The sequence below is a fragment of the Excalfactoria chinensis genome, chromosome 1, assembly GCF_039878825.1.
Source record: "Excalfactoria chinensis isolate bCotChi1 chromosome 1, bCotChi1.hap2, whole genome shotgun sequence".
NCBI lineage: Eukaryota > Metazoa > Chordata > Aves > Galliformes > Phasianidae > Excalfactoria > Excalfactoria chinensis.
This window is the reverse complement of record NC_092825.1, coordinates 183,002,319-183,015,010: the sequence shown is the minus strand read 5'-3', so window position 1 is coordinate 183,015,010 and position 12,692 is coordinate 183,002,319. Positions and strand designations below refer to the sequence as shown.

Here is a 12,692-nt window from a genome sequence, read left to right as displayed (position 1 = left end):
ATTGATACAGATAAAGCTGTAAGAACTTGTCAGTTGGGAGAAGGTCGGTTTGATGAGAGAGATAAGAAAGATGAACAGAAGTAGATAAAGAAAGGGATATCCAAGGCAATTGCTTGGTAGGTCCTGACTGATGGCCATCCCGGAGCAGCAGAACCCAGGGCCACCTCACAGCTCAGCACAGTGTCTTGTGGTCCGAGATACACCTTGGGTTCATCTCAGTGCCCGTGGGACCGGCCCCAGACGTGCACCAAGGTGAGGGGGATGGCTAGACATGGACGTGACCTGCTGTCAGACACTGCAATCACCTGGCCACCAATGGTGGGTTTTGCGGTGATGGCACGTGAGTTACGCAGGGTCGCAGGCTGGGGCTGCTCTATAAAGTGCGAGCAGGCAGCTCTGGGTGTCCTGCAGCAGCATCACGCCGTGGGTCCTGCCTGAGACAGAGCGAAGGTAACAGCGTGCTGCAGCTCCAGGGCTGCTCCCGGCACAGGCGCCGCAGCACAGCGGCTGCTGGGGCTGCGCTGGGAACCTTCTTGTCTGCAGCAGGGAATGGCAGCCGCGGGCTGGAGGCCGGGGGCAGCGGGGTGGGGAAGAGCCCGGCGGCCCTGGATGGGGACGCAGACGGGGGCTTCTTCCCTCTGGTGTCAGGGTGGGTGCAGGTGGGTTTGGAGGTAACCGCGATGCATCTGCTCCGCTTCTCCCTGCAGCCCCTGCAGCCGCTGCCAGCCATGGAGCTCCTCGCCCTGTGCTGGGTGCTGCTGGCCGGCACCTTGCTCAGCATGTCGGCCACCAGCAGCGCCATGTGCCAAGGAGTCCTTGGCCACATCACAGTTCGGATGGACATGGCCCCACAGTCCTTTGATGACCAATACAAGGGCTGTGAGAACAAGATGAAGGCTGTGCTACCCAAGGTGAGCCGTATGGAGATTGCCAAGAACAAGCTCTTTGCTGCCACCTGGATGAAAGCATCTGCAAAATGGCAGCAGCTCTGCAGCCATCCCTCTACCTGCCCGCATCTGTCCCGGGAGCAGGCCATCGCCGTGCTGGCGTACAGTGCTGCGGGTGGGATGAGTAATCAGTTCAGTGCAGCCACCCGTCAGGGCAGGCGCTCCCGCCAGCACTACCTCCAGTTGTACCACTTCAAGGTGCTGCACTTCTTCCTGACCCAGGCGGTGCAAGCCCTGCGGAGATCTGGTCCCAAGAAATGTTACCACGTCTATCGCGGTGTTCGGGGCATCCATTTCACTGCTAAAATAGGCACGGAGGTGCGCTTTGGCCAGTTCACCTCCACCTCCCTACAGAAGGCTCCCACAAAGAAGTTTGGCCAGGACACCTTCTTTGAGGTGAAGACCTGCTATGGCGTCCCCATCAAGAAATTGTCCTTCTTCCCCTATGAGGATGAAGTACTCGTCCCACCCTATGAAGTCTTTCAGGTCACCAAGTTCACCAGAATCAATGGCAGATCCCAAATCCAACTGCGCTCTAAGGGGGCAAAGAGCTTCCACAACTGTGAGCTTGTGAAGTCTCTGGGTGGGCAGTGGGGTCAGAGCCACCAGGAGGTGGGGTTGGGGCTCAGCCCTGGGCTGGCTCTGCACTCCCTGCCCGGCCCCAGACCTGTCTAGAATGGATGGGGGCACAGAGAGGATGGCCCCATCCCAGCAGCCCTGTAAGGGGATGGGGAGTGTGGAGGTGAAGGGAACGTCTCTGTTTGTGGGGAGGTTGGAGGTGTGGGAATGGGAAGCTTGAGCAACTTAGAGCTCTGTGAAGCCGTGGGGTGTGCAGGGGAAGGGCAGCAGCAGAAACCGAGTGTGGGGATGGGTAGAGACGTGTGCCCAAGGGCCGGTGGTGTGCAGGACGTGTGTCCTCTTCTTATTTCTCTCATTAAACCTCGAGTGCCAGCATTCCGGTGCTGTTTGTGTTGCTGTGCTGCATTGCGGTCCTGGTGGCACCTGGGAGGTGTGTGGGGAGCCGGGTCTGCTGTGGGATTGGGGTGGGTGTGTGGGCCCCGGGCTGTGGGGCAGCTCCAACCCGCAGTGCTGCCCCGACCCCGCTGTGCAGCGCTGAGCTGCTGTGATCCCCAGTGCTGTGCGGCTGAGGACGGGTCCGGCCGTGCTGCAGGTGCTGGAGCGGTGGCCCTTTGGTGGGCACCACGTGGGCTTCTGGGCCCCTCAGCACAAACAGCTCAGACAGCTTTTGGAGAGCAAGAATTGGGCTTTAATGCATTCTGGAAAAGGCTGCTCCCTGCAGTGCCTGCCACTGCACGGCTCCTGTGCCCGCTGGGCTCTCCCCCTCACTCTGCCTCAATCCCTGCAGCTCTCCATGCCGAGCTCCCCATGCCCCCTCCGCACCCTCAGCACTCCCCAGCACCGGCCCCATCCTGGAGCCGACAGCCCCGCAGACCCCGGGCCGTGTGCTGGTGAGGGGCTGTGGGCTGTGGTGCTGCCCGAGGTTGGGCCCCCCGTGGCAGCAGAGCCGCCCACAGGGGATTCAGGGCTGAGTCCAGGAGCTGAAGAAGCGCTGAAAATGGGAGCGTGACCAGATCTGAAAGGATGAGGAAATGGGGAAAGCAGGCCTTGTGCTGAGTTCCGGGTGTTGCTGGGCACACGCTGCAGGCTGAGCACCAGCAGAGCTGCCCTGGCACCAGGACAGCAGCCCCGCGGGTTTGGGAAGCGCTGCTGAGAGCAGCAGGAGCCACAGCGCCACATCCTGCGTGGGCACAGCCACAGGGTCCCCCACCAACAAGGGGGAGCCCCATTCTGTCCCCAGGCTGTGACACAGCACAGCGTGGCACTGCATGGCACACCGAGCAGCTCTGCCCTGGTGCAGGCTGTGCTGATGCATCCCTCCTGCATGCGCAGCTTCCTGCCCTCGTTGGTCTGCCCCTCACAGCTCATCTCCGTGCCTGGGGGTGGCTGCAGTGAGAGGGAGGGCATCAGCCACCTGTCAGCCCCCAGCCTGGAATCAGCGTGGGGTCTGCCATGACCCAACCGAGGCGGTAGGCCCTTCCCCTGCACCGAGACCCCACAACGCAGGGAGAGGTCTAAATCCGAACCCAGCAATTAGCGCTGCAATGAGCTCTGCAATCGCTTGTGATGGTCCCTGCGGAGCTCCTACCTGCGCTGCTCCTGCACTCGGGGCTCTTCTCACCTGCGGGATGGAGAAGGGCTGTGCTTGTCGGAAGGGTTGGGGGCAGCAGAAGGGATGGGGTTGGAAACAGCCCCGCCGCAGTGGGGCTGAGCCTCAGCATTGGCCATCGGGATGCCTGTGCCCCCACTCACGGCCCAGGAAGGCGCAGTTGAAGTGGCTGCAGGTCCTGTTGGTGCTCCGCAGCACGAAGCGGTGAGTCCCGCTGTCCGGGAAGACCCAGAAGATCTCGTGGCCGGGAATCAGCACCTCCTCCTCCTCCGTGTAGAGGGAGAAGGCGTGGATGGGGACCCCGAAGCAGCTGCGGATGCTGAGGAACGAGTCCTGCCCGAAGCTCTCGGCGCGCTCCTTGCTAAAGGAGCAGGAGGCGAAGGAGCCGAACCTGAACGGGCTGGCACCGCGCAGCTGGTACCGGGCGTGAGCCATGCCCCGGTACACGGCGGTGCCGTAGGCGGCCTCGCAGGGAACCCGCAGCAGCTGCAGGGCTCTGGTCAGGTAGAAATGCAGCGCCTTGAAGGGGAAGCTGGCGTTGTAGGCTGCCCACGAGCGGCCGGCCGCCCGCACGGCGGCGTTGAAGACGCGGTGCAGGTCGTTGTCGGTGTAGGCGATCACCGCTTGGCCGTGCTCGTCCTTGAAGCCGGGGGGCAGGCGGGGGGACAGAGCCCCCTTCACCCACTGCCAGCGCTCCCCGGCCCGGCCCCACACCCTGCGGAACAGACGGGACTCGCCCCGCGCCCGCTCCCGCTCCAGCAGCGCCGGCCCCGCCGCCTCCATCGCCTCGGCGCATCCCTCGTACTGATCGTCGAAGGCGTCGCGGCTCATGTCCATCAGCAGCTGCGGGGTCCCGTCCTGCGCCATGCCGCCGGGCTCAGCTGCGGCCCCTCGTCCCCGTGCCGTCCCCGAGCCCTGGCTGTGGGTCCCCGTCCCTCCTCCCCAGCGCCGTGGAGCTCAGCAGGAGCTCGGGGCTGATGCAAGGGATTGCGCTGGGGAAGTGAGCAACGGGAAGCAGCGCTTCCCCTATGGGGCGGACCCTGCATCCCGCAGAAGCCACAGAGCAGGGAGAGCAGCCCCGACACGGAGCGGAAGCAAAAGGCAGAGTGGAAACCTCCCCCAAAGGCAGCGGGGATGGGGGTCCCGGGACGCAGGGCCCCCGCAGCAGCACCACTCACATGGGGGGCAGCCAGCAGAGCCCCGAGGCACAGCCAGGCCCGGAGCATCCTCGGGTCCCACAGGGATGAGCGATGCCAAACCTCAGCGCTGCCATGGCCACAAGGGAGAGCTTGGGGTGTGCCAATGTGGGGCCGCTCACCCCCAAGGGACGGGGGCTGTCGGCTCCAAAAGGGACCCACAAAGGGCCGTCCCTATGGAAGCCCCTCCCAACCCCCCCCAGGGGCAGCCCTGATCCCCTGGGCCTTCCACAGAGCCATCCCCGCTCTGCAGCACCCAGGGGTGGCAGCAGCCCCACGCTCCCGTCCTGCTGTCCCCCCCGCAGTGCCCCCATACCAGTGCTGTCCCCGTCCCACTGCTGTTCCCGGTGGGGCTGTTCCTGCCCAGCAGGCTCTGGGGGCCCTGCAACCCGAGCAGCCAAACAGGAAAGGGGCAGAACCAGAAGTGTCTGTTTGCTTTCAGTTTGCTTTCATTTTCCGCACTCTGGAGGTGCTGCAGCGCCGGTCCCACGCAGGGAGGAAGATCCTCTGAGCCCCAACGTGGGGTCCGGCATCACAACAGCCCCGCTGCGCTCCCTCCAGCTCACACCATTGGAGGGTTTCCCTTCCCTGGTGCTGCTGATCTCTTCCCGTCCCGGGGCTCACACAGCCTTGCAGTGCCCCCGAGCAGCGATGGGGCTGCACCCATCCCGGGGCTGTAGCACAGACCTGCAGAACCACAGCCCGCTTTGGGTGGGAAGGGCCCTCAAAGCCCACCCTGTGCCAACCCCATGGGCAGGGGCTGCTCCCCTCGGCCTGGGGTGCAACACAGAACCATCACTGGGGCAGAAAGGAACATCCTGGGACAGAATCAGCTCGGCAGGACCATAGGAAGGGTACTGAGATGTCTTGGAAACAACAGGATGGCGGCAGCTGGCACAAGATGGACTGTGGGGTAACGGTGTCAGAATGGAGGTAACAACTGGAATTAGGGAAGGGAAGGGAAGGGAAGGGAAGGGAAACCCCCAGACGAGCCTGGAGTGCTCCCAGCCCAGCAGTGGGGTCGGAGCTGGGACCCTGCAGCTCCACATCAGGGGAACAGAGAGCCAGGAGCTCAGCCTCTCCTCACTGCCCCTCCATTGGGATGGGGGAGAGGTTCAGAACAGAGAAGAATAAGAAGTGGAGCTCCTGGTAGGAGATAAAGCCTCTGTGCTGGGACAGAAATGGAGCGAGAAATAGCGGGGCCGTGACTGATGTCATTCACTGAAAATAATGAAGATATTACAGTGTAAAGAAATGTCTCTGGTCAGATCTGTTGATATCTCAGCCCATTGGGACGCACACGGAGCAGCAGCAGCACTGTTGTGGTTTAACCCTGCAGCAGCTCAGCACCACTCTGCCGTTTGCTCACTGCCCACTGTGGGGTTGGGGACAGCATTGATACAGATTAAAGTGTGAGAACTTGTCGGCTGTTCAAGGGACAGGTATGTGAGAAAGGAAGACGATAAAGGAAATAAGGTTTGTGGTGCAGAGAGAAATGACTCACTACCTGCTGCTTGGAGCCCAGCCTGTCCCAAAACAGCAGCAGCCCCCCAGGTCCAGCTCCCCACCTCACAGCTCGGCACAGTGCCCTGTGGTCCGGGATACACCTTGGGTTCATCTCAGTGCCCGTGGGACCATCCCCAGATGTGCACCAAGGTGAGGGGGATGGCTAGACGTGGACGTGACCTGCTGTCAGCAACTGCAACTACCTGGCCACCAATGGTGGTTTTTGTGGTGATGGCACGTGAGTTACGCAGGGTCGCAGGCTGGGGCTGCTCTATAAAGTGAGAGCAGGCAGCTCTGGGTGTCCTGCAGCAGCATCACGCCGTGGGTCCTGCCTGAGACAGAGCGAAGGTAACAGCGTGCTGCAGCTCCAGGGCTGCTCCCGGCACAGGCGCCGCAGCACAGCGGCTGCTGGGGCTGCGCTGGGAACCTTCTTGTCTGCAGCAGGGAATGGCAGCCGCGGGCTGGAGGCCGGGGGCAGCGGGGTGGGGAAGAGCCCGGCGGCCCTGGATGGGGACGCAGACGGGGGCTTCTTCCCTCTGGAGTCAGGGTGGGTGCAGGTGGGTTTGGAGGTAACTGCGATGCATCTGCTCCGCTTCTCCCTGCAGCCCCTGCAGCCGCTGCCAGCCATGGAGCTCCTCGCCCTGCGCTGGGTGCTGCTGGCCGGCACCTTGCTCAGCATGTCGGCCACCAGAAGTGCCATGTGCCAAGGAGACCTCGGCACCATCAAGGTGCAGATGGACATGGCCCCACACTCCTTTGATGACCAATACAAGGGCTGTGAGAACAAGATGAAGGCTGTGCTACCCAAGGTGAACCGTACGGAGATTGCCATGAACAAGCTCTATGCTGACACCTGGAAGAAAGCATCTGCAGAATGGCAGGAGCGCTGCAGCCGTCGCTCTGACTGCCCGCAGCTGACCCAGGAACAGGCCATCGCTGTGCTGGCGTACACTGATAATGGTGGAATGTATAAGCAGTTCAATAATGACACCCGTCAGGGCAGGCGCTCCCGCCAGCACTACCTCGAGTCGTACAACTTCAAGGTGCTGCACTTCTTCCTGACTCAGGCGGTGCAAGCCCTGCGGGAATCTGATCCCAAGAAATGTTACCCCGTCTATCGCGGTGTTCGGGGCATCCATTTCACAGCCGAAATAGGCACGGACGTGCGCTTTGGCCAGTTCACCTCCACCTCCCTACAGAAGGCTGCCACAAAGCAGTTTGGCCAGGACACCTTCTTTGAGGCGACGACCTGCTATGGTGTCCCCATCAAGAAACTGTCCTTCTTTGAGGATCAGGATGAAGTCCTCATCCCACCCTATGAAGTCTTTGAGGTCACCAGCATCACCACAATCAATGGCAGACCTCAAATCCAACTCCACTCTAAGGGGCCAAAGAGCTTCCACAACTGTGAGCTTGTGAATGCTCTGGGTGGGCAGTGGGGTCGGGGCCTCCAGGAGGTGGGGTTGGGGCTCAGCTCTGGGCTGTCTCTGCACTCCCTGCCCTGCTGTCACGGTTTTGTGACGTTGCTGTCAATATTCCACATCATAACAACATGTGTAGTATGAATCACTCATGCTCCAGTTCCATAGATTGGCGGCGTCCCGAGTACTCTGCTCATGGAGGAGACTACATATCGCAGAGAACGTCGTGACCAGAGATAATTCATGGGAGGAGGACACATATAATCTACCTCCCAGGCTGGAATTCTCTCTCTCTCTCTTGGACTCTTGGAGGGACGCATTCCAGCCATGTTGCCTAGAGTTCACGGTAGGCCTCTTGGTTTTCGGGGACTCTCTCTATCTGTTTTGTTCGATTTATTAGCCTCAATTTGTGCACAGAGAGGATGACCGCATCCCCGCAGCCCTGTAAGGGGATGGGGAGTGTGGAGGTGAAGGGAACGTCTCTGTTTGTGGGGAGGTTGGAGGTAGGGGAATGGGAAGCTTGAGCAACTTAGAGCTCTGTGAAGCCGTGGGGTGTGCAGGGGAAGGGCAGCAGCAGAAACCGAGTGTGGGGATGGGTAGAGACGTGTGCCCAAGGGCCGGTGGTGTGCAGGACGTGTGTCCTCTTCTTATTTCTCTCATTAAACCTCGAGTGTCAGCATCCTGGTGCTGTTTGTGTTGCTGTGCTGCATTACGGTCCTGGTGGCACCTGGGAGGTGTGTGGACCTGGGTCTGCTGTGGGATTGGGGTGGGTGTGTGGGCCCCGGGCTGTGGGGCAGCTCCAACCCGCAGTGCTGCCCCGACCCCGCTGTGCAGCGCTGAGCTGCTGTGATCCCCAGTGCTGTGCGGCTGAGGACGGGTCCGGCCGTGCTGCAGGTGCTGGAGCGGTGGCCCTTTGCTGGGCACCACGTGGGCTTCTGGGCCCCTCAGCACAAACAGCTCAGACAGCTTTTGGAGAGCAAGAATTGGGCTTTAATGCATTCTGGAGAAGGCTGCTCCCTGCAGTGCCTGCCACTGCACGGCTCCTGTGCCCGCTGGGCTCTCGCCCTCACTCTGCCTCAATCCCTGCAGCTCTCCATGCCGAGCTCCCCGTGCCCCCTTTACACCCTCAGCACTCCCCAGCACCGGCCCCATCCTGGAGCCGACAGCCCCGCAGACCCCGGGCCGTGTGCTGGTGAGGGGCTGTGGGCTGTGGTGCTGCCCGAGGTTGGGCCCCCCGTGGCAGCAGAGCCGCCCAAAGGGGATTCAGGGCTGAGTCCAGGAGCTGAAGAAGCGCTGAAAATGGGAGCGTGACCAGATCTGAAAGGATGAGGAAATGGGGAAAGCAGGCCTTGTGCTGAGGGCCGGGTGCTGCTGGGCACACGCTGCAGGCTGAGCACCAGCAGAGCTGCCCTGGCACCAGGACAGCAGCCCCGCGGGTTTGGGAAGCGCTGCTGAGAGCAGCAGGAGCCACAGCGCCACATCCTGCGTGGGCACAGCCACAGGGTCCCCCAGCAACAAGGGAGAGCCCCGTTCTGTCCCCAGGCTGTGACACAGCACAGTGTGGCACTGCATGGCACCCCGAGCAGCTCTGCCCTGGTGCAGGCTGTGCTGATGCATCCCTCCTGCACATGCAGCTTCCTGCCCACGTCGGTCTGCCCCTCACAGCTCATCTCCGTGCCTGGGGGTGGCTGCAGTGAGAGGGAGGGCATCAGCCACCTGCCGGCCCCCAGCCTGGCACCAGCGTGGTGTCTGCCATGACCCCACTGAGGCTGGAGCCCCTTCCCCTGCACCGAGACCCCACAACGCAGGGAGAGGTCTAAATCCGAACCCAGCAATTAGCACTGCAATGAGCTCTGCAATCGCTTGTGATGGTCCCTGCGGAGCTCCTACCTGCGCTGCTCCTGCACTCGGAGCTCTTCTCACCTGCGGGATGGAGAAGGGCTGTGCTTGTCGGAAGGGTTGGGGGCAGCAGAAGGGATGGGGTTGGAAACAGCCCCGCCGCAGTGGGGCTGAGCCTCAGCATTGGCCATCGGGATGCCTGTGCCCCCACTCACGGCCCAGGAAGGCGCAGTTGAAGTGGCTGCAGGTCCTGTTGGTGCTCCGCAGCACGAAGCGGTGAGTCCCGCTGTCCGGGAAGACCCAGAAGATCTCGTGGCCGGGAATCAGCACCTCCTCCTCCTCCGTGTAGAGGGAGAAGGCGTGGATGGGGACCCCGAAGCAGCTGCGGATGCTGAGGAACGAGTCCTGCCCGAAGCTCTCGGCGCGCTCCTTGCTAAAGGAGCAGGAGGCGAAGGAGCCGAACCTGAACGGGCTGGCACCGCGCAGCTGGTACCGGGCGTGAGCCATGCCCCGGTACACGGCGGTGCCGTAGGCGGCCTCGCAGGGAACCCGCAGCAGCTGCAGGGCTCTGGTCAGGTAGAAATGCAGCGCCTTGAAGGGGAAGCTGGCGTTGTAGGCTGCCCACGAGCGGCCGGCCGCCCGCACGGCGGCGTTGAAGACGCGGTGCAGGTCGTTGTCGGTGTAGGCGATCACCGCTTGGCCGTGCTCGTCCTTGAAGCCGGGGGGCAGGCGGGGGGACAGAGCCCCCTTCACCCACTGCCAGCGCTCCCCGGCCCGGCCCCACACCCTGCGGAACAGACGGGACTCGCCCCGCGCCCGCTCCCGCTCCAGCAGCGCCGGCCCCGCCGCCTCCATCGCCTCGGCGCATCCCTCGTACTGATCGTCGAAGGCGTCGCGGCTCATGTCCATCAGCAGCTGCGGGGTCCCGTCCTGCGCCATGCCGCCGGGCTCAGCTGCGGCCCCTCGTCCCCGTGCCGTCCCCGAGCCCTGGCTGTGGGTCCCCGTCCCTCCTCCCCAGCGCCGTGGAGCTCAGCAGGAGCTCGGGGCTGATGCAAGGGATTGCGCTGGGGAAGTGAGCAACGGGAAGCAGCGCTTCCCCTATGGGGCGGCAGGGGACCCTGCATCCCGCAGAAGCCACAGAGCAGGGAGAGCAGCCCCGACACGGAGCGGAAGCAAAAGGCAGAGTGGAAACCTCCCCCAGAGGCAGCGGGGATGGGGGTCCCGGGACGCAGGGCCCCCGCAGCAGCACCACTCACATGGGGGGCAGCCAGCAGAGCCCCGAGGCACAGCCAGGCCCGGAGCATCCTCGGGTCCCACAGGGATGAGCGATGCCAAACCTCAGCGCTGCCATGGCCACAAGGGAGAGCTTGGGGTGTGCCAATGTGGGGCCGCTCACCCCCAAGGGACGGGGGCTGTCGGCTCCAAAAGGGACCCACAAAGGGTCGTCCCTATGGAAGCCCCCCTTACTCCCTCCCAGGGACAGCCCTGATCCACTGGGCCTTCCACAGAGCCATCCCCGCTCTGCAGCACCCAGGGGTGGCAGCAGCCCCACGCTCCCGTCCTGCTGTCCCCCCCGCAGTGCCCCCATACCAGTGCTGTCCCCGTCCCACTGCTGTTCCCGGTGGGGCTGTTCCTGCCCAGCAGGCTCTGGGGGCCCTGCAACCCGAGCAGCCAAACAGGAAAGGGGCAGAACCAGAAGTGTCTGTTTGCTTTCAGTTTGCTTTCATTTTCCGCACTCTGGAGGTGCTGCAGCGCCGGTCCCACGCAGGGAGGAAGATCCGCTGAGCCCCAACGTGGGGTCCGGCATCACAACAACCCCGCTGCGCTCCCTCCAGCTCACACCATTGGAGGGTTTCCCTTCCCTGGTGCTGCTGATCTCTTCCCGTCCCGGGGCTCACACAGCCTTGCAGTGCCCCCGAGCAGCGATGGGGCTGCAGCCATCCCGAGGCTGTAGCACAGACCTGCAGAACCACAGCCCGCTTTGGGTGGGAAGGGCCCTCAAAGCCCACCCTGTGAAAACCCCATGGGCAGGGGCTGCTCCCGTCGGCCTGGGGTGCAACACAGAACCATCACTGGGGCAGAAAGGAACAGCCTGGGACAGAATCAGCTCGGCAGGACCATAGGAAGGGTACTGAGATGTCTTGGAAACAACAGGATGGCGGCAGCTGGCACAAGATGGACTGTGGGGTAACGGTGTCAGAATGGAGGTAACAACTGGAATTGAAGGGAAGGGAAGGGAAGGGAAGGGAAGGGAAGGGAAGGGAAGGGAAGGGAAGGGAAGGGAAGGGAAGGGAAGGGAAGGGAAGGGAAGGGAAGGGAAGCCCCCAGACGAGCCTGGAGTGCTCCCAGCCCAGCAGTGGGGTCGGAGCTGGGACCCTGCAGCTCCACATCAGGGGAACAGAGAGCCAGGAGCTCAGCCCCTCCTCACTGCCCCTCCATTGGGATGGGGGAGAGGATCGGAACAGAGAAGAATAAGAAGTGGAGCTCCTGGTAGGAGATAAAGCCTCTGTACTGGGACAGAAATGGAGCGAGAAATAGCGGGGCCGTGACTGATGTCATTCACTGATAATAATGAAGATAACACAGTGTAAAGAAATGTCTCTGGTCAGATCTGTTGATATCTCAGCCCATTGGGACGCACACGGAGCAGCAGCAGCGCTGTTGTGGTTTAACCCTGCAGCAGCTCAGCACCACTCTGCCGTTTGCTCACTGCCCACTGTGGGATTGGGGACAGCATTGATACAGATTAAAGTGTGAGAACTTGTCGGCTGTTCAAGGGACAGGTATGTGAGAAAGGAAGACGATAAAGGAAATAAGGTTTGTGGTGCAGAGAGAAATGACTCACTACCTGCTGCTTGGAGCCCAGCCTGTCCCAAAACAGCAGCAGCCCCCCAGGTCCAGCTCCCCACCTCACAGCTCGGCACAGTGCCCTGTGGTCCGGGATACACCTTGGGTTCATCTCAGTGCCCGTGGGACCATCCCCAGACGTGCACCAAGGTGAGGGGGATGGCTAGACGTGGACGTGACCTGCTGTCAGCAACTGCAACTTCCTGGCCACCAATGGTGGTTTTTGTGGTGATGGCATGTGAGTTACGCAGGGTCGCAGGCTGGGGCTGCTCTATAAAGTGAGAGCAGGCAGCTCTGGGTGTCCTGCAGCAGCATCACGCCGTGGGTCCTGCCTGAGACAGAGCGAAGGTAACAGCGTGCTGCAGCTCCAGGGCTGCTCCCGGCACAGACGCCGCAGCACAGCGGCTGCTGGGGCTGCGCTGGGATCCGTAGCGGATTCGAAAGGCCTGGGTTGCAAAGGCCCACAGTGCTCATCCAGCTCCAACCCCCTGCTGTGTGCAGGGTTGTCAACCAGCAGCCCAGGCTGCCCAGAGCCACATCCAGCCTGGCCTTGAATGCCTGCAGGGATGGGGCATCCACAGCCTCCTTGGGCAACCTGTTCCAGTGCGTCACCACCCTCTGCATGAAAAACTTCCTCCTAAGATCCATCCTAAACCTCCCTGTCTCACTTTAAAAAAATTCCCCCCTGTCCTATCACTTCCCACCCTCACAAACAGCCGTTCCCCCTCCTGTTTATTCACTCCCTTCA

The 12,692-nt window shown here is 62.3% G+C and overlaps 4 protein-coding genes across 8 annotated transcripts; 2 read left to right on the top strand and 2 right to left on the bottom strand.

Annotated features, from left to right (window-relative positions):
- The first annotated feature begins 725 nt into the window (after positions 1–725).
- On the top strand, positions 726–1,622 carry LOC140263993 (NAD(P)(+)--arginine ADP-ribosyltransferase 2-like). Its single transcript, XM_072359406.1, has one exon. It carries the CDS (start codon positions 729–731, stop codon positions 1,620–1,622), a length of 894 nt encoding a protein of 297 aa, XP_072215507.1. The 5' UTR covers positions 726–728.
- A 596-nt stretch (positions 1,623–2,218) lies between these two features.
- Positions 2,219–4,735, bottom strand: LOC140260230 (ecto-ADP-ribosyltransferase 5-like). Of its 3 annotated transcripts, XM_072352330.1 has the most exons (5): positions 4,648–4,735; positions 4,314–4,401; positions 3,279–3,993; positions 3,115–3,147; positions 2,219–2,912 (listed from the first exon to the last, which is right to left on the bottom strand). In XM_072352330.1, exons 2-5 carry the CDS (start codon positions 4,359–4,361, stop codon positions 2,884–2,886), a joined length of 825 nt encoding a protein of 274 aa, XP_072208431.1. In that variant the 5' UTR covers positions 4,362–4,401; positions 4,648–4,735; the 3' UTR covers positions 2,219–2,883. The 3 variants fall into 3 exon arrangements, with proteins under 3 accessions (XP_072208431.1, XP_072208417.1, XP_072208426.1); XM_072352316.1 differs by having other exon boundaries at positions 2,219–3,147; XM_072352325.1 differs by having other exon boundaries at positions 2,219–3,147; positions 3,279–4,109; positions 4,648–4,678.
- A 1,725-nt stretch (positions 4,736–6,460) lies between these two features.
- On the top strand, positions 6,461–7,402 carry LOC140256564 (NAD(P)(+)--arginine ADP-ribosyltransferase 1-like). The gene has a single exon (XM_072345150.1). It carries the CDS (start codon positions 6,464–6,466, stop codon positions 7,400–7,402), a length of 939 nt encoding a protein of 312 aa, XP_072201251.1. The 5' UTR covers positions 6,461–6,463.
- An 877-nt stretch (positions 7,403–8,279) lies between these two features.
- LOC140255019 (ecto-ADP-ribosyltransferase 5-like) lies at positions 8,280–10,775 on the bottom strand. 3 transcript variants are annotated; one of them, XM_072342288.1, is made up of 5 exons: positions 10,688–10,775; positions 10,354–10,441; positions 9,313–10,027; positions 9,149–9,181; positions 8,280–8,946 (listed from the first exon to the last, which is right to left on the bottom strand). In XM_072342288.1, the coding sequence occupies exons 2-5, from the start codon at positions 10,399–10,401 to the stop codon at positions 8,918–8,920; spliced, it is 825 nt and encodes a 274-aa protein (XP_072198389.1). In that variant the 5' UTR covers positions 10,402–10,441; positions 10,688–10,775; the 3' UTR covers positions 8,280–8,917. The 3 variants fall into 3 exon arrangements, with proteins under 3 accessions (XP_072198389.1, XP_072198370.1, XP_072198380.1); XM_072342269.1 differs by having other exon boundaries at positions 8,280–9,181; XM_072342279.1 differs by having other exon boundaries at positions 8,280–9,181; positions 9,313–10,143; positions 10,688–10,718.
- Between the last annotated feature and the right edge of the window lie 1,917 nt (positions 10,776–12,692).